At 32.0% G+C, this 26465-nt stretch overlaps 2 protein-coding genes and 1 non-coding gene across 3 annotated transcripts; 1 reads left to right on the forward strand and 2 right to left on the reverse strand.

Moving 5' to 3' along the window:
* Positions 1–5783: 5783 nt before the first annotated feature.
* Positions 5784–25418, reverse strand: LOC132745921 (endoplasmic reticulum-Golgi intermediate compartment protein 3-like). Its single transcript, XM_060734939.1, has 13 exons — positions 25253–25418; positions 22112–22273; positions 20665–20784; positions 20156–20187; positions 19557–19624; positions 18629–18794; positions 17775–17832; positions 15390–15421; positions 14566–14662; positions 10243–10307; positions 8139–8272; positions 7350–7405; positions 5784–6779 (listed from the first exon to the last, which is right to left on the reverse strand). Exons 1-13 carry the CDS (start codon positions 25347–25349, stop codon positions 6700–6702), a joined length of 1167 nt encoding a protein of 388 aa, XP_060590922.1. The 5' UTR covers positions 25350–25418; the 3' UTR covers positions 5784–6699.
* On the reverse strand, positions 10463–10534 carry Trnap-cgg (transfer RNA proline (anticodon CGG)). Its single transcript has one exon. It is a non-coding gene; the product is annotated as a tRNA-Pro (tRNA).
* LOC132745922 (reactive oxygen species modulator 1-like) lies at positions 10568–13427 on the forward strand. Its single transcript, XM_060734940.1, has 3 exons — positions 10568–10719; positions 11905–12042; positions 12696–13427. The coding sequence occupies exons 2-3, from the start codon at positions 11915–11917 to the stop codon at positions 12802–12804; spliced, it is 237 nt and encodes a 78-aa protein (XP_060590923.1). The 5' UTR covers positions 10568–10719; positions 11905–11914; the 3' UTR covers positions 12805–13427.
* Positions 25419–26465: the final 1047 nt, after the last annotated feature.

Consider the following 26465-nt stretch of genomic DNA (forward strand, 5'->3'; position numbering starts at 1 on the left):
CCATAGCTCTTTGAGTTCTTTAAAAGAAGATTTTTTAAGTTTTCACTATATGCATATAGGGAAAATCAATGACCCCCCGGGGCGGGGCCAATTTTGACCCCAGGGCTTTTATTTGAACAAACTTGGTAGACACTCACTAGAAGATGTTTCATGCCAAATATCTAAGCTCTAGCTCTTATGGTTTTTTAAAAGAAGATATTTAAAGTTTTTTCTTTCGGTTGCCATGGCAACCAGAGTTCTGCATGGAATTAAATTCTTTGAACAATTTTTAAAGGTGACCACCAAAGGAACATTCCTGTGAAGTTTGGATGAAATTGGCCTTGTGGTTTATGAGGAGATGTCATTTAAAGTAAAAGTTTACGGACGAACGACGGACGACGGACGGACGGACGCCGGACGAAAAGCGATCACAAAAGCTCACCCTGTCACTTTGTGACAGGTGAGCTAAAAATTTATAAGCGTAACTTGTAATAATTTCATTTAGATATAAGTTTTATATCAAGACTGAAAGCTTATTTTGAACAACCCTCTAGTCCATTCCTGGAACAAACCAGTACTGGTGTGGATGTGATATCAGGAAACACTAGTCCTCTCCTTGGAACTAACCAGTGTGATAACAGGAAACATTTCCAAGAACTTTACAGTGCTGGTGTCATTGGAGAAATCATTGTTGTGGCCCAGTAGAGATCAAACCCATTATCCCTGGGTTGGGACATATATTGTGTTTTACATTGCAAAAATACAGTACCGCCTAAAAGGTCATATGGCAACTTTCCAGCTTAACTGGTGGAGGGAGACCTTGGGTGCCCCTTGATGCATTATTTCAGGTACCGGAGTGGAACTAACGATTTTTCTTATGCTAGCTGGATAGGGGCAAGGGGTTTGGAGTCAGCGACCATAACCAATTGGCAAGAAACTATCTTGTTAGGTCATCGTTTCCTGATCAGTTTGTTCATGTTTATCAAATTGAGCCAATAATCTTTTCAACACTTCAATAATTCTTAAGCGAATATTCAACTGAAAAATAAAAGAAAAAAGAAATGAATAATAATTTTCTGCTGACATGAAATATTTAGTAAAAGTAGCTTAAAATGATTTATCAAAAATAACTGAAGCCTTATAATTGCTTGAAAATTTTGTCAGAATAAAATTTGCCAAACTGTATTTTAATAGTCTATGCAAAATATATTGATAATAAACAAACATTTTAGCTAAAATGCAATGTATAACAGTAAAATGTTCTTTGAACTACAGTGACAATTGTCTGCTTTGAGTTAATAACAAAACTACAAATTTCAGGGATAATTTTCTTTCAACATTAACATGGTAAAGTTACAATCTAGTACATACATATTGCATAGCATCCGTGGTAATCCATGCGTACTTATTACGTATATTAACTTCATTTGTATGTTGTTCAGCGAAATCAGTACCCTTGAGTTTCGACAATGTTTACATAGAAAAGAGCACACCACTTTCAGAATTAATGAGTGATAGTTTAACATTAAAGATGAAAAAAAGTTCCTCCAATTGAGAACATCAGCTGTTCTATTTTAACTACCTGGCTATGACACTCGTGCAAATATCACTTGGCTAACTCTAGCTATACAACTGGTGCTCACTCTATGAAACATATTTCAATGCTACACACAAACAATTACATGTACCTTTGGTTTTTGTTTTGGACATTACAATGATGTAAGTTTACGAATTATAATATCTATATACACATAATGACACATGAAGCCTCAGAAATGAATACATTTGAGCCGCGTCACGACAAAACCAACATAATGGGTTTGCGACCAGCACGGATCCAGACCAGCCTGCGCATCCACCCAGTCTGATCAGGATCCATGCTGTTCGCTTACAAACCCTATAACAAGTAGAGAAACTGATAGCGAACAGCATGGATCCTGATCAGACTGCGCGGATGCGCAGGCTGGTCTGGATCCATGCTGGTCGCAAACCCATTATTGTTGGTTTTGTCGTGACGCGGCTCATTTAGATAATTGATTTACAGCATGTTAGATGCTTAGTACATAAAGAAAACAGTTTTGAATGTGAAATAATTTGTCATATAAGTAGCAAAACATAAACAAAGTGGTATTTTGTCTTCTACACAAATCACTATAGCTTTATGAAATAAAAGAAGCAAAAGATGGACAATGCATGAGTAACATTTCAGAAAAATTGGAACAGTACAACAAAAATAAAGCACTTCAGAAATCAAAATAATAGTATTTCTGGAGCTTAATGGAACTTAAAGATTAGTATAAAACATTGTGATAAAAATGGCAGCATTATTTCAGGACTTTGTGAAAAAACTATTCTTCCTTTATGTTATATGACTTACAAAGCCCTTGTTATGGTAGTTTTGCAAGTTTGCTGGATTTCTAAAATCATAGTCACTGGTACATAAATAAAAAATATATAATTAAAGGAGCTCCACTCAGGTAAAAAAAAAGCCTAAATACATAAAATTTGAAATTCTAACATAGAGAAAGTGAGGCACATAAATGGAAAAATCTGCAAAAGATAGTAAGGAAATATACTCAGAATTAAATTTTGTATCAATTTTGTGTGCAATTTTTAGCCTGATTTGAGCAAAAAGCATTGTAACGCTTTTCATTTTGGGGTCATTTTGCATAATAAAAATTATTACTCTGGGGTGAGGGAAAGGTCTGAAAATTTCCACATAACTTATTGGTCCAAACTTCACGCTAAAAACCCTCAGTGGAGTCCCTTTGAGCATTTGCGTAAAACATTCTATTACACTCTTATTACATATACTAGTAAATACATACACAAAGAAAAAGAAATATTTTCCCTCCCTGGAAGTGCCAGAAAATTTTCAATTCTTTATAATAAATCGTAATACAGGATTTTATAAGTTTGTAAATTTACAAAATGGAATAATTCAATCAAAAATGTATGCTTCAGCTCCATGTCTTGGTAGTTTGATCTACCTTTTGAAAATCTGGAGAAGTGTGCAAAGTTTAATGTGTTAATCGTAAGTGGTTTTGAAGGTGGTCTATCACGCAATTAATCAATCTTCAATTAAATTAAGCCTATGGTACAGTTGTGTGTTTCTGTTTAAATTCACTTTTATTTCTAATTCTTTATAATATAAGAAATTAAACCGAAATAGCATTGAAATCATGACTAGCTTAACTTAAAACTAAATATTTCAATCCAAGGTATATTAATCAAGAAAGGCATTTTACAATCTAATCTACATTTTGTGACAATTTTCCTGCATAATTCAGTCTTTCAAACTCTTTCTATAACTCTGTAAATATTATAGTACATCACAACGGTAAGGGTGATTTTCATTTGAAGATGTGTAAAAAAAATATATATACACAAGCTGTTGTAAATACTGGTAAAGAAATCACTTATCGTTAACCATTTAACCTGCCAAAAATCTTTTCCGCCCTTAACCTGTTGGAACTAAATGTGACTTGACTTTGTCACTAGTATAGAGGCAGGTGAGCCTGCACAACCTTGCATGCTAACATGGCTTTATACTGTTATATAAGCTCATTTTTTATATCATATTTCTTTGCACTTTGAAATGGACTATTTCAAATTAAAAACTGGGCAAATCAATTAATTCGGCAGGTTAAGTGTTATACTACAACAGTACAGAACAATGAAAGATTAAAAACAATTTCTACCATTAAAATAAACTAACTTTCCACCAGTATCATAACAAGCACAAATATGGCAAATGAAACAATCGTTATATTGTTCTTGTTCACATCTCAAAGTAAAAACTTTAACACATTAACAACATTTATAAAAGTTGCATAGAAAATCTAAATATGTTACATAATAATATAAACAAGAAATGGTTCAGAATGAAAATCTGATTAATTAAAGAGTTAACATACAATGAACATCATGAAGTAAACTAAAGACTTAACAATAGCAAAGAATTCAAATTTCAAGCAATATTATTTCAGTAAATTCACAATAGAACATGTTTTTTTTTTAAATTTTTTCATTTCTTTGTCAGAGTAATGTAAATAGTAGTGCACATGGCTGAATGAGTTTAAACAAATGCTTAACAATTGTCAAGTGACTTCCACAAGCTGTGAATACTTTGTAGAAAGAACAGCCCCAGTTTAAATTATGAAATAGTCAATTTACTGGGTTGAAAATGCAAAAGAAGTCCAGAACTATACATCAACAATATAGATTCTGTAATGAGATAGATGATAGAGTATGTTTGAGCAGACTAACATGACTTTATATACAGGCGAAGAAAACCTGATCTAATCTGATCTAAGTATTCATTATTTCAGAAAGAAAGAAAACTATATACAAGTAAAATGGTTTCCTGCGGGGAACATTTATAATGATATAAAGATATTTCATTTAACTATTTTCAACATTGTTTGTTTTTTTTTCTTGGGGGGGGGGGGGGATATATAAACGTTTGTATCAGGAATATAGTTGACAATATTCGATCAATATAGAAGAAGTTCTTTGGAAACTGGTGACCGTTGATTACCGAAGCAGGTCGAACATAAAACAATTATTTCTTTGTAAGAAAATGATTAAATAGGCCTACCACTTTATGAATAATTTAGAGCAAAAAAAATTAAATAAAGTAAACACACGTACAAGTTTACGCAAAAAATATCTCTATTTATTATGGCAGATTCCACTACGAATATTTTAATTTTGTAGATTTTCAGTATAAACAATTTATTGTTTGTAAAATTTGAGATACATATTAAAGAAACATTGATAATTTTCAATCACATCATTCAACTTTCCACCTTAAATGGTAAAATAATGATAGAAAATTAGAAATATCACGCAAAAATTTTTTGTTCTTAATTAGGTGTAATTCTGACTAATTCCCTAGAGGTAAATCCGTAACGTATCGGCAAACGGTATTTAGCCAGGTTTTTGAAAAGGTCAATTAACCAATCATGTACGGTTTACAGATCACATGCTCCTCCATGTACTGAAAACATGTCACGTGCTCCTCCATGCCTCAAAAGTTAAACGCGTACCAATACCCTGCGGTCTCCAGACCGCAGGGAATAATAATAAATTTTTGAATAATAAAACTTTCCGTTACCAACAATATTAATGTCATGGCACCCTGCAAATCTGTGTTTCTTTTAGAGGGGATGTCGATGAAAGATGTCATGCCAGAGGTGTGTTCTCTCAGACCAAGAAAAGGCAAATATACCCTCATTAAGCTTAGACTATCTGTATAGACTTGTCAAACTTGTTTATCAAATTGGCTACTAAGTTTTTGTAACCGGATTCTGAAACCCTTTAAATTTACAAATGAACAGTTCCAAATGCAAAGCAGGGTTAGCCCATTTTATAAATTTAGCACATAAGGTTTAACTTTAAAGACTAGCAACTGAAGCCCCTAAAACTACAAATGGACAGATCCAAATTCAAAACAGAGTCAGTCCATTATATAAATTTAGAAGTGTCAGGGTTACATATGCAGGCTAGCACCTTCTTTATGACTGGTTAAATTTTACATTGAACATAATAATCATTAATGATAACATTGAAATTAATCACTTGTAACTAAAATAATGCATGCATATAACTACTTTAATATTTAATTGGTCCCATTTTTTCATCAAGGTACATTTGTTATATAAAACCCAGGCTTTGTAATGGGACAAAATGTTCAACAGGATGAAAACATAAAATGCTTACAAATAATAAAAATAATTAAGCTTACAATTCAAGGAGAAAAAAAAGTAGCAAAAAATGCTACTGGAAACTAATTCTAACTGATGCAACCAGTGGAGATGTCCATGCTGGCTGATCATGGTAATCATTGTTTCATATTTAGTCAGAAGATATTTTGGAATTTTCCTTAAAAATGCTGAATTGTTTTGTTCAGATTGATAGACAGACAAATCAATTTTAAGATATTTAGTGTGGTTAAGGTATAACACTAGAAATAAAACACATCTACAATGTAAATCACTTGTGTCAAGTCAGTAAGGTCAGTGGCCATCATATTCACTTGCTTTTACGACAGTTTTTAATTAAAACCGTGATTGAACTGTAAACTTAACTTTTTTGTATTAATTTTGTTATGAAAGCTTAATTTGATCTCTATTATTATGAAAAACAACTACAACAATTTATAGAAACTCAAAATAGGTTATGTTTGTAATATTTTCTTTCTTTTTATATATATAAAACTAATAATATCTGTCATAAAATGTTGTGGTTCAGATTGAAATAACTGTAGAGGGTATCCATCCATTGAGTGGTTATAAGGCTTGCCTCAAACACAGTTCATTCACAACATGCATTATGTTTGACCTCATTTTAAAGCATGCAACTCACCTGGCACTCCCATGTTGATGAAATTTCCAGCATGGGTAAAAGTAACGGAAACACCAGTCTGATATACAAGAATGGATTTTCCATTGTTAATGTCAGTGTTAGGAAGTGTTATCTGCACCTTACATGTAATATGAATATCTAGGTGCAACATGAGTCGCTTTCTCTAAATGATGTCATTCTTTTTATTGAAAAACTTCAAAAGGTCAAAGTTCATGCAGATTGCTACTACATGTATTGCTGTTTATACTTTTGTGAAATGAATGTTTGTAACATGACTTTGGATAAATAATAAAATATAATAAAAACAATTGAATATATATATCTATATATAATAATACTGTATATCTGTTATCAGGTTGCTTTTCCGAGCTCTATTTTCTTCTGTAATGCACGTGCTGAATGGTATATCATAGAATCTATAAGACCAGCCACTGAAAAATAAAGGTGCCATCATGAACTAAACATCCAAATATGACAGTCTGTAAAGCAAAATATACATATACATAGAGGATATTGAATAAGTGTAAGTTCAATTCTGAATTTATTGAACAAGTTGAATAAAATTATATTAGCGAGCATCTCGGGTTCATGATATTATTTTATTCAACTAAATCAGTAATGAACTTACACAAATTTAATATTCTATTAATCACATACAAAAAAAAACCGGTTTAAAGTGAAAAATAGTTATTTTTCATTGACACAACTGTAGTATAATGCTAATATTTAGCGCATCTTTCAATATGTTTGTAAATTGCAAATAATGTCACTTCAAAATATATGCATGGCTGTGCAATACCATTTTTACAGAGTCACAATGCCTGGATTTGTCAAAGAGCTCCGCCTATTATACAAAATATAATAGTCAAGATAAAAAGTACAACAGTCTATAATTTATTTGCTTCTGGACAAAACTATTAGAAATTTACAAAAAAGCATTTCTGAACACTGGTCTACATTTGTGTAATTATGCATTATCTTATAAATAGAAAAATAAATACCTGTGAAAATTCCTCCTATAATTGCACATACCCCTGTGAGAAAATGCATAAAAGATCTGAAAAAATAGTAAATACATGTATTTTATGAGCATAATTTCAGATTTCACTATGTATGTAATGTGATACCAGTACTATGAAACTGTTTTTAGAGCATTTCCTTATAATTGACCATAGTGAGTTTGTTTTTTGAAGATGTGCAATATCTTTTTTCTCTTTAAAGGATATACATGCAATCATTTACCTGACTATTTACAAAACACTAAATCGAACTTCCAAAAAAATTCTGGTTTTCATTGTCTACTTCAACACTTAACTTATACCAGTGAACTATTGTTTTTTTCTTGTTAAAATATATGACATGTTCAAACTTTCCTGATGTTGTAAATAAATGACTTTTTGATGCTGTTTGATTATTGGACAAAACTATCCACTATGTTAGGGAGTATTTCAAAATATGTACAGACTAGAATAGCAAACAGTGCAGACCATGATCATACTGCATTAATGTACCGGCTGATCTTGGTCTGCACTTGTAACATAATGGGAATAATAAGTTGCTGCCATTAACTAATAAAAGCACCACATTGACTTAATAAGAACTATTTTCATGGGTAATCTTTACAACCTGAGGTCAATAAAATAAGGTTACTCTGCAATTGAAAGTAATCAATATTTGACTCCTTTTTAACTTAATTACTATTTAACGACTAGCAATTCATATAGCAAAATATAAAGTAATACAGGACTGATATACACAATAAAACAATGGATCAGTACTTATTTCTTTACCTTCTTTTTTCTGTATATTTAACCATCATAGGTGAAAGTTCGTAGGTAACAAACATTCCTGGTAAACCTGAGTCTCCTAGTAAACCAATGACTTTTGAATGTTTTGTGGCAGAAAATTGGTTAGTAGCTACAGTCTGAAATAAAAAAAAAAAGAAAAATAGAAATCTCGTAATGATTATAATAATAATAATAATAATATTAATAATAAATGAATTGGAAATTTCACAGAGCATATAAAAAAGAGAAGTCGCAAGAATGGCACAACCAACTAATCTCAGCACATGGTAGCTATAGTAAAACAAGAGACATGCAGCAATTTCACAAAAGGGAGATAATTCAGTGAAATCCATGTTTGAAAGAAGTGTTTCAATCAGTGAACTTAAATACCTACCTTGAAAACACAGAAATTTTTTAAAGTTCACAAAGGGAAATTACTCAGTAAAACAAAAGTTGTCTGAGGAGCAGATACCTCCACTTTTCTTGATGCTGGATAGTAATTGCATATTTTTTATAGATGTTTTTGAAGAGATAAATTGACTTTTGACCTAAAAATGGAGATTTAAGGCAGAACTCTGCATCCATATGTCAAGTTTTAATGGCAGAACTAAAACTTAATCGTAAAAAGTTAACAAAGTTCTCTATAACCATTCTGTTTTGACCTGAAAATGTTTGTGCATATACATCTTAAGTTTGAGGTTCCCAGGACAATGCGCATTGACTTAAATGCCAATCTAAGTTTTGCTATTACAAGTTCTAGTGACCTTGGCCTTTGAACTGAAAATGAGTGCGAAACGTAGATCTTATGAAGGTACATCTACATAAAAATTTGAATGTCCCAGACATTGTTCTTTGATTCAAAGGCAAATTTTATGTTTTGTTATTACAGGTCCGAGTGACCTTTGACCTGAAAAAGGTGCTGCGGGTAGAACTCAGTGATTTACATCAACATTTTTTTAGTTTAATTATAATAGCTGTAAGTATTTGAAGTTATATAAGAAAAACTTAAGCACCATGACTATCAACCTGCCTTTTTCCTATTCTAAAAATCATGCTAGAGCTATGGGTATAAATTTGACTGTTACCAACAATCATGATCCCAAAGACAAGATTATATTCATTGTAACCTTGAGGCTGCTCACAAACCTTATTTACCTTGACCAAGGTAAATGCCAACACCAGGATAGCAGTGGCCTAGTGGTTAAGGTGTCTACCTCTCAAACCAGGGATCATAGGTTTAAGCCCATGTTTCCTCATATGATACCAGTATTGGTTAGTTCCAGGAAGGTGATTCTTTTTTAAAAATATTTTTAGTTGGGTTTACATTGCATTAACACAGGAGAGGTCATATTGCAAATCAGGTGCCCCTCTGTGCATTATTTCAGGCATGAACGGGCACCTGAGTAGAACCACTGACTTTCTTTAGCCATAAGCTAGCTGAAGAGTTTCTCACAGGAAGCTGATTTGTCGCAAAATGATCAATTTATGTTGCAAGAACTAGCACAAGTTTCACAATCCAGTTTAAACTGCTGCTAGTGCAAGCCATATGTTTTATTATAATACTGCACGTTTGTAACGTCGCTTTTCATTGGATAATCGTGACGTTTATATAGTTTTATATACACGGCTACTGTCGATTCATGAAGAAATCTTACTTTTTTCTCTAAAAAATGATGCGTGCTGTATAATAAATTCGTTATAAAGATAATTGACAGGTTATATGGCCGTATATAAACGGCTGTTTGCAATATAACCCTCGCCTAGCTGCTCGGGTTATATTTACAAATAGCCGTTTATATAGGGCCATATAACCTGTCAACAATCTTTATATATAACTAATAATATAAATAGTAATAGCTTAATTTTTATTTTATTTTTTTCATAAAATTTTTAATTTTGCCATCAAAACTGTATTATATGGTTTCTTCACAAAGCACACACAAAATAGCCTTGTATATGATTGTTTTTGCCTAATTAAAAAATATCTCTATGACTCTTTGACAAGTTTAATAAGTTACACTAATGATGGACTGGGACATGAATATTTTGAAACAATTGCCAATTATAGATAGTAAACGACATATACTAGTATGAAAAAAAATCTTACCACTCCATCAACATTTGTGTAAGTTGTTGGTACAATCTTGATAAAATACTGGAACATTGTTTGAGCTAAAAAAAAAAACATAATTTTTTTTATAGTACATGTCTTAAATGTAAATTCAGTCAATCACTTCCTGTTTTTCTAATCATATGAGACCTTTTTACTGTTGTCTTTAGTGCAGTAACAATAATACTGAATTTAAAAAAAAAAATAATAAAAAGTTGGGCCAAGCCGGGATTCGAACCCGGGACCTCGCGCACCCGAAGCGCGAATCATACCCCTAGACCACTTGGCCTTGACGACAAAAGGCGTTGATAAATAAGACTATATTGCTGACGTGTATATCAATTACACTTCGTCAATTTCCGTACATTGCCGAAAGTTACCGAGATTCGGAAATAAAAATGGTCTCCGTGTGACCTAGCACATTGCATGTCAAATCCTATGAAACATTTTTCACTTCATACGAAATAAAAAACGGTAATTATAGTTTAATACTGATGTTCTCTTTTTTCCTACAGTTAGTAATTGTTATAAATTAAAGCATACTCAACTAAGGGTTACTTTGCGACTTGTAAACTTAATTCGTCCTCATTAAATTTCGAACCATAACAGATGAAACACCGGTCGGGTATTTCATAATACATTATATTTGAAATTGAATAGCATCGTTTTTCTTTGTATGATGACAATTTACTTTGATGACATGGTTATAAATTGTAAGACATTTGCATTTTTCAAGTCAGTGAAGATGTCTTTAAAATTTACAAAAATTTTTTTTTACTTGTCTAGAAAGTCTAGTCAAACTAATTGTACATATTATATATTTTCATATATCTTTCATTGTTTAACATTTTCAAGTTTTTACTGATGGAAATTAAAAAGTTTTATTGATGAAAGAATGTGAATTTATAGAGAAAGGGGGAATAATTTATATATTGATATGTATTTTTGGCCATACTTTAGAATCTGTCCACAGCTATTTTCAACATTGTGATTTTACCCAATATTATTTCTTCAAAATATATGTTTTTCTTTTAAATTACTCAAATAACTTCTAGGGTTAGGGTTAGAGGGTTAGGATTTTATAAAAACATGGATTTTGTTGCGGACAGATTCTATAACTTTGTATAAGTGCTCCATATGTTTTGCCTACTTATATTATATATAATATTTTATATAATATAGATATTTTCTTGTAGAAGATATTGTTCAAAGTGTATCGCCACTCGCGATTAAGGACAAACAGTGTTTAACATAATAACATTTATTGTAGCAAAATTCAATCTAAAAACTTTATTTATGTATCAAACTATCAATCATAAAACATCTTGTCTTGATATGTCTTTTACAAACAATACACTGCCAACTCTTTAAATTTCTTTTTGTTAGTGATAACTCTTTAAACATTTATTTAAACAAACAAACATAATGGGTTTTTAAATGAAGGTTGACTTGAACACTTCCGAAGTTGGTACAGGGCCACATTGCATATTAGCATACAAATGTATGAAAAACAACTTCTAACAATTCATTCTCACTTGATTTTTGTTTCATACATAAAACAATTCAGTTTTAAAGAATTTTAAACAACACATTGCACATGGTTTTACTTGTAATGACATTATTATACATATATACTAGCATACATATTCTCCATTTCAGAACATTTGAAATGCCAGTACCACAAGGAAGTTACAGACAAGGTCCTAGTTGTTGGGATCGAATCAAATTAGGTTTTATGATGGGCTTCAGTGTTGGTTTAGCAACAGGTGTACTCTTCGGTGGATTTCAAGCTTTTAGGTTTGTGTACATGTAATTACCAAATACAGAATCTGGGGTGTATGTGGCCAAGTAATTAAGGTCACTGACTTCAAATCGCTTGGCCGCAAATTCTATCAGGGACTTTGGATTATTACGAGCTAGCTTAAGCATGGTTTGGGGTTCTACCAATGTGCCTGTTTGTGCTTTAAATAATGCACAAAGGGGAACCTGAGATACAATTTGATATATGCCCAGTGCACTCCATAAATCTTAGTTTTATACTCTTGTATTTTATTTATTGAGTGGCAAATTGGCCTAGTCGTTAACATGTCAGACTAGTAATCAAAATAAATGATTGCTAACTGCATGGGTTTGAACCTTGTCAGGGCAAGTTGTTGTGTCCTTAAAAAAAAGAACAAAACACACACAGTTTATAGCTTCCTAAACAACTAAAATAAATTCTGTATAAACCAAATCTAACAGTAGCCAAAAACTTTAAATTAGAGCAGTCAGCAGAAATTTCTAAAATATTTTTATTTATCTTGGCTAGGTAAAATATGCTGGTGGGAAACTTAGCAGATTGATTTTTCCCTAATCCACATAATGGAACCAACCAAAGTTTAATATTTATATTTCACTTTTTTCATACACTTTGATATGACATATAATATCATTATTCGTTCTTTTTGTAGATACGGAGCACGCGGTCGTGAACTTTTTCAAACAGTCGGAAAATCCAGCTTACAAGGTGCCGGAACATTTGGAACTTTTATGGCAATAGGGTCAGGAATTCGTTGCTAGCAGTGTGTTTCATTTAATCAAACTAAACAATAAGAAAACTGCCGGTCAGGCAATTCTATCAGTGCTTAACCTCTTGGAAGAAAAGTGAATATTTTTATTGACCATAACAGCTTCTGGAATTGCTTCATAATTTTTGTAATGAAAAAGAAATGAAGAAAAAGAACAAGAAAATAAACTCCTAATTAAAAGAAATACAAAATATAGACAGTAACATGTTATGCATACTGGTTAAAATATTACTAAAATACGGTTTAAATTTTTGTTTGTTCTCAGGCATAAATTTTGAATGTATAAAATACATTAAACACATGCATGGTCATTTCTATTATCATATTCCATAAATCTATGGGGAAAAACAATGGGCACCATTTAAATTCTTATGTTGTTCATTGTAGATTTTAATTTACACATATCTTACAGTTGAAATTAATCGGCTGAAGTACATGTATTTACTAGTGTTTAGCCTGAACAAATCTTGTTAATGAAGACTTAAAGATGTGTTACCATATGTTACAATGTGATGCATACATTGCATAGTTATAATTTAGACCATTTGTAAAAAATATGCTTTCAATATATGTTTGTTTAAATTATGATGAAGTAAAAAGTACTACAAAACCAGATATTGATCTTTCAATTTGCAACACTTTGTTATATGGTTAGAGCTGTGGATAAGATGTCAGCCTCTTATGAAGAGAGCATTTGAGCCGTGTCATGTCAAAACCGACGTAATGCATTTGCGACCAGCATGGATCCAGACCAGTCTGCGCATATGCGCAGTCTGATCAGGATCCATGCTGTTCGATTACAAACCCTATAACACTTAGAGAAACTGATAGCGAACAGCATGGATCCTGATCAGACTGTGCGGATGCGCAGGCTTGTCTGGATCCATGCTGGTCGCAAACCCATTATGTTGGTTTTGTCGTGACGCGGCTCATTTGTTGGAAAATATACGGAAGAGAATTAATTGTATAAACACCCAAACTGTATCAAAACCTATTAACACTTACTCTGTTGGAATTGAAACTAAATTTAGCCTTTGCCACCAGTATAAAGCAAGGCCAGTCTGAACATACATAAAGTTTGACTATGCTGTTGGTTGATTAATTTTGTATTTTTCCAAAATAGACAATTGACAGTTAAGGATGCTGGTTAAGTCTATTTAAAGGAACTCCACTGAGGTTCAAAAGCCCCAAAAAACATCAAATTTGAAAACCTTAGATCAGCTGACTTAAAATGGAAAAATTGAAAACCAATTTTAAGCACGAATTTTAGCCTGATTTTTACCCTTTTCATATTTTGTTATTTTTTCTTTGTAACTAGAGCACGGCATGCCATGTTAATACTTGTCAGTTAAAGATATTAAGTTTAAAAGGGGCTTAACTGCAAAAATATTGCTTTCAGAATTATGCTCTGTGTGTAACAACTGTCATGATAAGCAAGTATTCAAAGTTTCATGTTGATACCTTTTGTAAAATAAAATAATGGGTTAATGTTTTTTTCACTACAACAATGACGAGACAACACATCAGCGATCATAAAAGCTGGACTTTTTTTCGAAACAAACAAGCTAAAAATGATTATCCTCAACAAAGTGAGCGAACGATCTGAAATGTTGCAAAAAAATTTTTTGGTATAGACCGTCATCAAAAGGTATAAAAAATCTAGAAAAAAGTACTTCTAGTCCAAATATGTGTAAAAACTTCAGTGGAGTTCCTTTAAGAATTTAAGGAGTATAAAGGTCAAAATTAAACTTACTTGACTCGTCAACCTGAACTAGACCATCCAGAGGATTAATTTTACCAGGATATTCCTCACCAAATGACAGCTGGTGTATGGTGTGAGATGTGTTATACTGGAAAAAGAAAGAAAAATGCACTGGAAATTCTTAATGTTTCATCTGATACTGAAGTCTAGGAATACTGGTGGGAAAAGAATTGTCACATTAAAGTGACTTAAGCCACAAAATATAGCATGCTTTATATTGTCTGGCAATGGGGAAAAAGTAAAACAGTGTATGAATTAACAAAAACCTCGAAGATTTCTCTTAAGTATGAAGGTTGAAGACTTAACCACAAATATGGAATGTAAGGCCCTGGATAAACAAGATTGTACTGTATAGACCGTTGATCAATATGTATTTAAAAGTATCTGTGTGGTAAACCCAATACTACCTTATGCAATTTACGACAAGCACAGATTTAAGAGAACTTCATAAATCTCCTGGTTTGGTTTACTTGCAAACATATTTTTCTTTAAATTTTAGGACAAATACATTATCAGGACTAGAATCAGTGGACATAAACTAAGTGCACAATTTAAATCATTTTTGCAGCCAATACATTTTATTATTTTTCATTCATCTTAAGAAAAGCAAACAACATGTTACAATTATTGATTAACAACAATAGGTATATTTTGTTCTTAAATTAATTTAATTTGTGTTTTGTTTATTGTGTTTTGTTTATTTATGTACAAAAAGTTTCAGAGTTGAGTAGAAATGTTATTCAAGCTAAAAAAATCTGCAAGTATTTATTACTGTAAATGTCTGTTCATAAATAATAGATATACAAGTATTTTACCTTTGCTCCTCCTAATGCTTGTAAGTCATGGACTGAAAGAAAAGTTAAACATCCATTAATATAGATCATTATTACATACATGTAATCAACTGGTAAGGTTTTAGTTCATGGGAACACTGACAGTATAGATCATAATTATGGTGATTCTCCAGGTTTACCCATAGAAGGCCTTAAAGTGTATAAAACTATACATGTATCTATAAATGAAATATTTTATAAGATTTATATTTGTTATATCAATATCATATATGGTAAAGTCTCAAAAGTGTTGTCATACAGAATGTCTCTTCTATTAACACATATGGAATATGTATTTAAACAGAACAAAATGTTCAGGAACAAATTATGTTGCTATTTTATAAAGGTTTTTAACTGTTCAGCTATGATTTGGTGCAAGCGTCATTTGCTCATAAGGAAAAATACCAACATATTTCTTGCATACAGGTAATTTGTTCTTATACAAAATTCAATGAAAATTTAATAAAGCGGCAGTTAGCGATATACTTCATCAGTTTTTTAAATGACCACCGTTTCTTTTACTTAAAACGAGCAGACGCTGGTAAAACCACACCTTCTGTAAACAAGCTCGACTGTTTTTCTCATATGACCGAAAAATTTTTGGTCCTTGAAAGATTAATCAACAGCTCCCGGGGCAAAAGATTAAAAAAGCACCATTAGTCACTTGGGGGATGAAAGGCCCTCCTTTAAAATTATAATTTGAGCAAATTTAATTGTAAAATAAAATTGGAGAAAAAACCCCTGTAAATTTCTGTTAAAAATCTTATTATGTTTCTACAACATTTTTTAAAAATCATCAGGTATAAAAACAATTTTTATTTTTTTCATAAAGTCTATATAAGAAAAAAAAGGGCCATGATTTGGCCCCGAGGTCGCTCACCTGTTTAATAGGCCCGCCCCAACCCCCCCGGGGTTTTTATTTCACAAACTTGGTAGACACCCAAAAGAAAAATGTTTCATGCTAAACATCTAAGCTCTAGCTCATTGGGCTATTTAAAAGAAGATTTTTTTAAAGTTTTTACTATACACATATAGTTAAAAACAATGACACGCCTGGGGCCGGGCCAGTTATGACCCAGGGTTTTTATTTGAACAAACTTTGTAGACACTTACTAGAATATGTTTCATGCTTAATATCTAAACTCTAGCTATTTGGGTTTTTTCAAAGAAGATTTTAAGTTTTTGCTATACACATATAAGGAAAATCAATGACCCGGGGCAGGGCCAATTTTGACCCCAGGTCTTTTATTTGAACAAACCTTGTAGACACTCACTAAAAGATGTTTCATGCTTAATAAACTTAACTCTAGCTATTTGGGTTTTTTCAAAAAAAGATTTTTTTAAGTTTTTGCTATACACATATAAGGAAAATCAATGACCCCCGGGGCGGGGCCAATTTTGACCCCAGGGCTTTTATTTGAACAAACTTGGTAGACACCTATTAGAACATGTTTGATGCTAAATATCTTAACCATAGCTCTTTGAGTTCTTTAAAAGAAGATTTTTAAGTTTTTACTATATGCATATATAGGGAAAAATCAATGACCCCCCGGGCGGGGTCAATTTTTGACCCCAGGGCTTTTATTTGAACAAACTTGGTAGACACTTATTAGAACATGTTTCATGCTAAATATCTTAGCTCTAACTCTTTTGGTTCTTTAAAAGAAGATTTTTTAAGTTTTTACTATATGCATATAGGGAAAATCAATGACCCCCTGGGGCGGGGCCAATTTTGACCCCAGGGCTTTTCTTTGAACAAACTTGATAGACACCTATTAGAACATGTTTGATGCTCAATATCTTAGCCATAGCTCTTTGAGTTCTTTAAAAGAAGATTTTTTAAGTTTTCACTATATGCATATAGGGAAAATCAATGACCCCCCGGGGCGGGGCCAATTTTGACCCCAGGGCTTTTATTTGAACAAACTTGGTAGACACTCACTAGAAGATGTTTCATGCCAAATATCTAAGCTCTAGCTCTTATGGTTTTTTAAAAGAAGATATTTAAAGTTTTTTCTTTCGGTTGCCATGGCAACCAGAGTTCTGCATGGAATTAAATTCTTTGAACAATTTTTAAAGGTGACCACCAAAGGAACATTCCTGTGAAGTTTGGATGAAATTGGCCTTGTGGTTTATGAGGAGATGTCATTTAAAGTAAAAGTTTACGGACGACAGACGGACGACGGACGGACGACGGACGCCGGACGAAAAGCGATCACAAAAGCTCACCCTGTCACTTTGTGACAGGTGAGCTAAAAAGATTGTTTAATAGTCGAACCATATTTAAGTAACCCCAAGTTTATTAGCATTATACAAAGCATAAATAAAAATACTGAATACTTTAAAAAAAAACCTTCAAAATCATACCATGAACATGATGCTGTTGGAAGCTTTTCCCTGGCGCCATATGAAAATTACCACCAACCTGGTTTAATGATATAGATAAAACATGTCAAGAAATTCTTGAGTCCAAACAAAATTACAGTATAAGACAACAATTTAAATAAACGTGTGTTAGTTTAACAGTACAATCCTGTCCAAAATTTGTTAAAAAATAAAACAAATGAGGTGTATTTTTTTCAAAATTTTACTTTGCAGGTCAATGTCATTTAGGTTTCACAGTCATAATTTGATATGTTAACATTTTCAGATGTTTGTCCACGCCAAACGAGTCTTTTTTTGTTTGTTATTGGGATTAAAGTGACACCTACACTGTAATTGTCATATAGCAACTTTCTAGCTTTACTGGTGGAGAAAACTTTAGGCACCTCTCCATGCATTATTTCCAACATGAACGAGCCCCTGAGTAGAACTAGCTTATGGGAGCTTCCTTGCAGAAAGGTATCAAAGTCCCACTAGTATATAGAATGAACTAAATACAAGCTGTGGTTACAAATAGTCAAGTAACACACAGGCATACTAACAACCCCCTACAATCTCTCAATCTGAGGGCATAAAAAATGCAGGATCCTATTCTTTTAAGAGATTTGTATGTACAATTTTTAATATATAGCATATTAAAGTTGTATATATTAAGTAAAATGATTTACTAAATTCAAACAACTTTAATATGAGACATGTAAATTACAAATCAGTTGATCTTTTAATTGTCATACAAATAATCAAAGAAATTCTTAAAATCTTACAACTGAGTCCCCTCAAACCCTAATCAAGAACCTTAAGATTGGTACATAACTACATTTTACTCGAGCTGCACATACCTTATTTACTTCAATATACCCGTAAACACTACATCCTTCATTCTGTTGAGCTTTAATTTTATCCGACCATCCTTCTCTCTTACATTGCTCTATGATATCAGTCTCCCTCAAAGCCCAACCCTTCTTTCTGTATTGTTCCCTCACTTCCTCACAGGTATTACAACATCTGAAAACAAGAAACATGGTAATGCCACAAAACCAGGTTTTCAATTATCACCATTGAAGAAAGTTATGTTGTAGTTGAAATACAAGCTATCTTATGCGAAGTCTTCACATAAGCTTAATTTAAAGCAAGTGTCATTAAATCATCTCATTCCAAACTCTTGTTATTGATCGGAAATTGATTTTCTATTTTCAGTAACAATAACCTTGACCTTGATCATATGAGCCATAAGTTTATTCTCATAAACGTGGGTTCTATCAATATATTAGTTTTAATTTGATAATATGCTTTTGTAAATGCAATTTATGCTACTATATCTTTTAAGGTACTTACTTCTTCAGCTTTTGACATAATACAGTAAACTTTTCCAATTCTCACAATAATTGGTTGTATTTATATTGTAGACACTTCAGTTTGTTAACAAATATTAATATACAGATTTATCACATAAAATACATTGCAGGAGTGTGAAAAACCATTTAATAAAAACGATATTACATTGCCATCAAAGCCCCTTTCCTTCCCACACTCTTTTGATGATAGAAGCAAGTGGGGGCATGTACATGGATAAGCCTGCCAACATCTATTAACAGAATCCTCACTATTCACTGCATTATTTTAGCATTTGGATACCACAATCCAATGTGCAGATACCATATTCATTTGCTTTGAATATTAATAATTGCTTAAAGATTATAAAACTTCTAGACTTTTTCAAAATAAAGATACTTTTTCTATCGCTGACTTTATGTAAGAAAAACTCACTTTTTATCATCTGTTTCTGCTCCATAACAACTCTCGCATCTGTCTGGGTCAAGCTTTTGTTTCACTGCCTAGTTTAAATAAAATAACATGACATATATAACTCTACATACTTTTTTTTTACCAATAAATTCATTTCTAATAAAGACATTATATACATGTACAAATACATCAGAAATTTCACATCCTGTTTGAAATTTGCCCTTGCGCCTTCATAAGCTCAAACATTAATAAGCCAAGTCAAATACTCTTAGATCAATAAGTCAAGAACAATCAAACTTGAGCAAAAATGTACAATGTATTAAAATTTTTAGAAAAGTAAAAAAGGTAAAAATTTACATGTTATGTTCGATTAATGACTGATTTTGCAGTATTTATCACCACATTTCAACTGTGCGACTAAGGCAGTAGGGGCTTTTCTTACATATTTTGACCTCTTTTAAGTAATTTGTGTGGAATGAAAATGCCGATTCCAATTAGTAAATTACTTTCTTTGTTTGTTTCACAATATTTTACTTTTTAATATATTTTCAAAATTTTCATGAAAATTAGCATGCATAAAGAAGCATGCTGCTTTAAGTCAATAAATATCAGTAACTTACATCTACTATTTCTTCTGATTTATCTCCTAAATCTGTAAAAAAAAACACAATAAAACATGAACTTATACTCTCCATAGTATAACTGTAGTAGATCTTATTTCTTATTCTTATAATAATGTTTCAAACATTGAAGTAATTACTGTGGATAGTAAAATGCCTTACGCTGAAACATACAGTGTACTTACTTTACCTTGATTGTGATAAAAGCTTAAAATTTACTTGAACCACAAATCCCTGGGGTTAAAGGCAGACACCTTAACCACTAGGTCAATTATCCGTTTTAGTGCCTAATATGAACTGAAACCACTTAACTGATATACATGTACTCTGTCTTAATTCATCTATAAATTTTCATATTAACAATTAGCAGGAATCTAGTAGCATGTGAACCACATACATGTATACAAGAAAAAAATCCTGAATACATCTATGTTACATAACATGTGGCAAATATCTCAAGTGACAAGAGGTTGTGTGAGAATACTATTAACAAATTTCAAAACCCAAACCTTGTTTTTCTGGCTCATCCTCCACCAATTCTCCATTTAGCTTGAGACGTTGTTTATATAAGTTATGATCAACATCTATTTGATTCTCCCCTGATATATCCATGGCATCAATACTCAAAACTATAAATATATAGAAGAAAAACAATACAGTACAAATCTTCATAGGCAAAGATTTAAATGAGATAATGTTTTGTGTGTTTTTTTTTTGTTTTTTTTGGGTGGATTCAATGTTACACCCACACAGTAGAGGTCATATGACAACTTTCCAACTTTTACTGGTGGAGGAAGACCTCAGGTGCCCCTTTGTACATTAATTAAGGCACAAACTAGTATCTGACCACTGACATTCTGTAAGCTAGCTGGATAGCTTTCTCACATGAAGAATCCAAAGACAGTGGTGCGGCTCTCATCTACTGCAGTGAGAGGCAAGAGGTTTGAAGTCAATGACCTTAACCACTCCGCCACAGACACCCAAGATACAAGAACCATCCATTGATCTGATGTTTGTTGAAACTTAAAAACTCTATATCAATGCATTGTTATATAATTGCTTGTTTCAATGTTTTGCAGGGTCCAGTAACCTTGAACTTTAATGTTTTGACTCAGAACTCATTAAGGTGTGTCTATAAACAAAATTCTAAGTTCCTTCTTCACTGCACTTTTATTCAATATCCAGTTACTAGTATATGTTTTGTTGTTACAGGCCCCTATGACTTTGACCTTTTGACCTGAAAATGGATGTTTCTGGTAGAACTCTTAAAGGTTTATTTACAAACAAAGTTTGAAGTTCCTACATCAATGCACTTTGATTTTAAGGCCAGCTTGACCTGTGATCTTTTGGCAAGAAAGACCCTCAAATGAAGCTTTAATCTTTTTGTTAGTTTTGAATTTGGTGACTATAAACCAATACTTGATAAACAAATTAACCAATGCCTTCACTGCCATTGAATTGAGTCATGACAATACCTAATTTTTTATTTGAAAAATGGAGCTTGTAAAAATGCCAATGTTACCTAGCATCATTTCTAAGAATAAATAATACATAAGCATTTTAAGATAAAAAGGTATGGTAACTGTCAGATTATTAAATCTAGTCAGAAATTACAAAAGTGCAGGTTAGCCTGGCTCTATTCTGGTGTTATAAGCTTGTCTTTCTCACAGCGAACATACCTAGGTCACCCTACCTTTAAATACAAGCTGGCCTTACTCTCTACTGTTGGCATACAGTTACACCAGTCAACCTGCAGGCCACAACTGAATCTACCCATGCAACAAGTGCAGACTAAAATCTTGGTCCGCATTTATTGCAATTCAATCAGTATATATTTTGAAAATTTGCCTAAGATGATAAATGGTTATGTCCATACTGAAAGATGGACAAGTCCATTTAAGATGTTAGTCATGGTAAGGGTTTACAACATCACTTTACACTGGAAAAAACACTTACAAGCACAAGGCATATTATGGAATGTAACATTTAAGTTGATTTTCATTTTCAAGTTCCCTCGAGAAATGTCCACAAATAATTCTGGCTGGACTTCTTTTGTCAAGTAGTAGTTCAATTCCGAAATGAACAAAACAAACATCAACACTCCACTGATTATTGTCACTGAAATGTAATTGAATCTATCTTATTATACGCCTCTACATATTTTCAATCAATACGTTTATGATAAATACAAAATATAAGTAAAATATGAGAATTTTTAAAAAATTTTATGCTCCTAGTTTTTCCTATAAGTTGCCATTGCAAAAAAAAGTGTAAATAATATCAGTAAATTGGTGTTACTGATGGACTGAAATTGTTAAAAAGTATAATTGAAAATGTGTTCTTTACTGATGATGCACAATAAAAACAAAGTAAAATATATGTCCTGATATGTCCATAGATCATATGTTACTAAAAATGTAAGTTCAGTTTGGTTTAAGCAAGTTGAAATTACTAGAACTAGCAAAAGTTTGCAAGTGCAGAAAATGTATATTCTACCCCTGACAAATTACTGTAGCTTGGCATAGTGACCCATATGAATTAGAGTGGTTTCTACAAACTACCAATTCGGCAAACTTAATTCATGAAGAAGTGCAAGTGGTTTTGTCAATCTTATGTTATATAGTAATTAAACGCAACATTTATAGTACATAGATGTGAATTGTTTTCACCATCAATATAATTATATTTTGTTTTTTTAAATAATTAATGACACAAATCTATCATTTAATAATGAATATAAAATATACTGTATATGTATGTATGTATGTCACAAATGATGAATTACTTGTTGTTTTTTAAATTGAAAACCAACAAAAAAATAAAACAGACTGTAAGTTGCAAGCCCAATCAGGCATTTTGAACAGCGGAGCCATTGAAATAAATGAATAAAGATTTAAGTTAGTTTTAATATCTTCAGAGATCTTGAATAAAAATTTATATTAACACCTATGATAATTGATGTGTCAAGTACAATAGCTTTTTTATACACTTAACATTAAGCTTTCTGAAACCATAATCCGGCAGGTTGGTGAAACCTCATTCAACCACATAATGCAGGTCATTAGCACCTGTAGTTCTGGTTTCCAAAACTTTATATGCCGCTTTCTAACATTTTTGTTTTGATGTGGCACGTGGCATTAAAGTTTTGAATCAGACCAATTACAAAACTTATCTAACCAGAATAACACAAAGTCTTGCTTGATTAACCTTATTTTTCATTTGCAAAAATTGCCTTTTCCCAATTAATTATTCTGTATTATTCAATTAACTTATTAAGAATTATTTTAACATCATTCTATACCATCTTGTACCTTTTTAAGTAACAAAATATTCATACTGTTAATAAAATGGCCAATTAAACTGCAAAACATAAATCAATTACAATGCACACTGACTTAAGTCAGTCATGACATTTAGGAGCTACACAAGGTCTAGTTAGACTAGTCACACCGTATTACCGGCGGCAGTGATGGCAGATCACTGCAGTGATGGCAGATATCTGAAAATTACCGATCGGTACAGGTAGGTTATAGATTTGGTTGGTTTAATTATATTACACAATTACGGCCCATTTCATTGCTATAAAAGTATTGTCCATTGAATGGAGATAATGTAAGGTAATTTTAGACTCGTTTTTTCCTGTTTTAAGACTATTTTGAGCAGGTTAAAAGTGACAGCCTCGAAAAATCCGTGAAAATGTCTGTTTTCTGTTCAAAATATCTCAAGTTTTAAGAAAATGACAGGATTTCCAGTTATCAATATGGACGTTCATCCATTGGGGTCACGCAAGCCAAATATCTACCCCGTGAGTCTTTTCTTGAAAGTTTTACAGACGCTCAATCTTGTCCGGTCGAAGAAAAAATGCTGCCGTTGTAGGCAGATACATATTATAAATGCTGCCGTCGATGGCAGAAATACCATGAAAGTGGCTAACATTCTGACAGAAAATCAAGTTCAATCTTTTATCAATTCCTCTTTTCTTTGCGTCCTTTTAGTCGGAATTGACACGTTAAACTATCATTTCTAATATTTTCTCAAGATAGAAAAGTTATTTATGCGGTGTGTGCATCGATAAAAAGCTTTTTAGCAACATGCAGTTACAATACAAAAAGTGATGATTTAGTACGACAAAATTACACTATAAATAGAGAAATGAACATGAAAAACTTCATTTTTCTATATTCATGCATGTGTGCTTAATCTGTTGTGTCTGTCAGTTACAATCATACAATACTATATGTATCTTAAGTTTGGTGAAGTCAGCAACTTCTGATATACTTTCCATCAATAAATAAATTAAAATGCTACTCAAGTACTGACCACCTGTTAATTACCGACAAAATTATTTCTCACACATCTTTGCTGCCCAATCATGCTGATGCTTGAATACTAAAGGTAATACTTAAGCATCTTATAAACCATTCAAGACAGATAGAGACCTTGTTTGACCCGGTGTATTTGTTTACGCCAGAAAAAAGATTCTGTCAATGTGGCAATAAACACATGGTGTTTGGTGGTCATTATGTTGCATGGTCGTAATACAGGTTAATGATTTGATAAGAAATACACACAAATGTCTGACATAAGTGGGTGGCAATGCCGGATTAGAGACGTGTCGGTATGCTGATTATTTTTCTCAATGAATAAAGAAAGCAAATATTTTGTACTTTTGAAAAGAACCCCTTAATAGTGTGGTCCTATTTGAGGTGTGGTCGTTAGATGGTATTTTACTGTAATCAAATTTACATCTACTTTGATGAAATGATCAATAATATCAACCCAAGTTAGATTCTTTAGAAAGTAACTACATAGTTTAATAAACTGAATAAACTTAAATTCTTTTGTTTGTAATGATTTAACGTTTAAGACTACTTCCTCGTAACCATCATTTATTAGAACAAGAACTAGGATTATCCTATTTTCAGTATTGCAAGTGATAAGCGCAAGACCTAGAGCATGCTTTCATCAATATGAAGTTTTAAACATACGCAAATATCATAGCTTGATAAAAATATGAATCTTTCCGTAATGAAACATTAGTTAGAGCTTGCAGCTAAACATATCCGAAAACTATACTACTATCTAAAATGAAATTACCAGTCGCCCCGCCAAAAGTTTTTATCCTAAAGTCTTCCAGTGTTTTAGGATATGCGTCGAATCGACGTAGACGTTCCATTATGGCTTTTGCTTGCATGATTTCTGCAAAAATGCTGTAAATTATCTTTATTTACAGGACGTGTAAATCATAGGCAGCGGACGCTTGTTTTCTAAAGAACCCAAGAACATAAAATTGTCACAAAGTATTATACATGATAAATTATCACAAAGATTTCATAATAAGCAAAAAGAGATATATTTTCTTTTGTATATTAATTCTTAGCAAAGTTAAATGTAGTACTTAATTAAATGTAGTACTTAATGTATATGCTATTAAGTTTTGTTTTGTTTACCAAATTATTAGAGTTTATAAACAATGGTAATATAACGATTTGCCCCACTGACGATTCCCCACATAATGATTCACACAGAATAGAGACTGGTCATACTGCCCATTTACATTTTTTATATAAAACACTTGCTGGTCCAGTCTCCTCGCATCTGTGGTAGAATAGACAAATGATAAATGTAAGAAGCTAATAAATGTAATTAGTTTTGTGAAGAATAACATAATTTTACTTTTCATGCAAACTTTAATATTATAATTTTTTTTTTTTTTGTTAAAAAAAAGAAAAAAAGACTTTATTTTAATGTGTTGAAATATTTTGTTTAGAAAATTCAGTTTGTTAATTACTGCCTGACAAATCTTAAACATAATCCACAGTCAATTATGATTATGTATCAGCTCAAAGACGTTTCCAACATATCATTTCCTATATAAAAACATTTATATCTAAATGTAATGCCATTAAATGTTTTTATCCTGCTTCAGCCATGGCAAGGAAAGTGAACAGCATCTTCACCTACCTTTGATTACAGTCAATAATGACTTTTATTGCGATTAAAGCCATGGCTTAATCAAAGCATATTTGAACTGCTCTCAATTCTGAATGCAGAAACTAATTTTTCCTATAGGATTTTTTTTAATACATCAATTAAAGAAGTTGCCTTTTTTTGTATGACAATAAATACTGCATTGTTGCCCAAGTCAGAATAATAACAAGACCCCTTCATATATGCTTTTACTTGCATGCTAAATATAAAAATTCATTGATATCAATTGTCTACGGCATCCTTAGGAAATAGATATTAGGGTGTTCTTCCTTTGATCTTCTTTTGATCATTTTCAACTCCACATGTGACTTTTTCAACA

This window comes from Ruditapes philippinarum, unplaced genomic scaffold (genome assembly GCF_026571515.1).
Source record: "Ruditapes philippinarum isolate M1 unplaced genomic scaffold, ASM2657151v2 ctg3630_1_1_1_1, whole genome shotgun sequence".
NCBI classification, from domain to species: domain Eukaryota; kingdom Metazoa; phylum Mollusca; class Bivalvia; order Venerida; family Veneridae; genus Ruditapes; species Ruditapes philippinarum.

What these genes read in the sequence shown, in the direction of transcription:
- LOC132745922 (XM_060734940.1), top strand. Translation starts at nt 11,915, where the DNA reads ATGCCAGTACCACAAGGAAGTTACAGACAAGGTCCTAGTTGTTGGGAT. An exon ending in GGTGGATTTCAAGCTTTTAG is followed by an intron (nt 12,043 to 12,695) that starts GTTTGTGTACAT and finishes TTCTTTTTGTAG; the next exon opens with ATACGGAGCACGCGGTCGTG.
- LOC132745921 (XM_060734939.1), bottom strand. Translation starts at nt 25,349, where the DNA reads ATGCAAGCAAAAGCCATAATGGAACGTCTACGTCGATTCGACGCATAT. An exon ending in GCAGAAACAGATGATAAAAA is followed by an intron (nt 18,795 to 19,556) that starts GTGAGTTTTTCT and finishes TCTTGTTTTCAG; the next exon opens with ATGTTGTAATACCTGTGAGG. An exon ending in AGTTCAGGTTGACGAGTCAA is followed by an intron (nt 10,308 to 14,565) that starts GTAAGTTTAATT and finishes TTTTTTTTTTAG; the next exon opens with CTCAAACAATGTTCCAGTAT.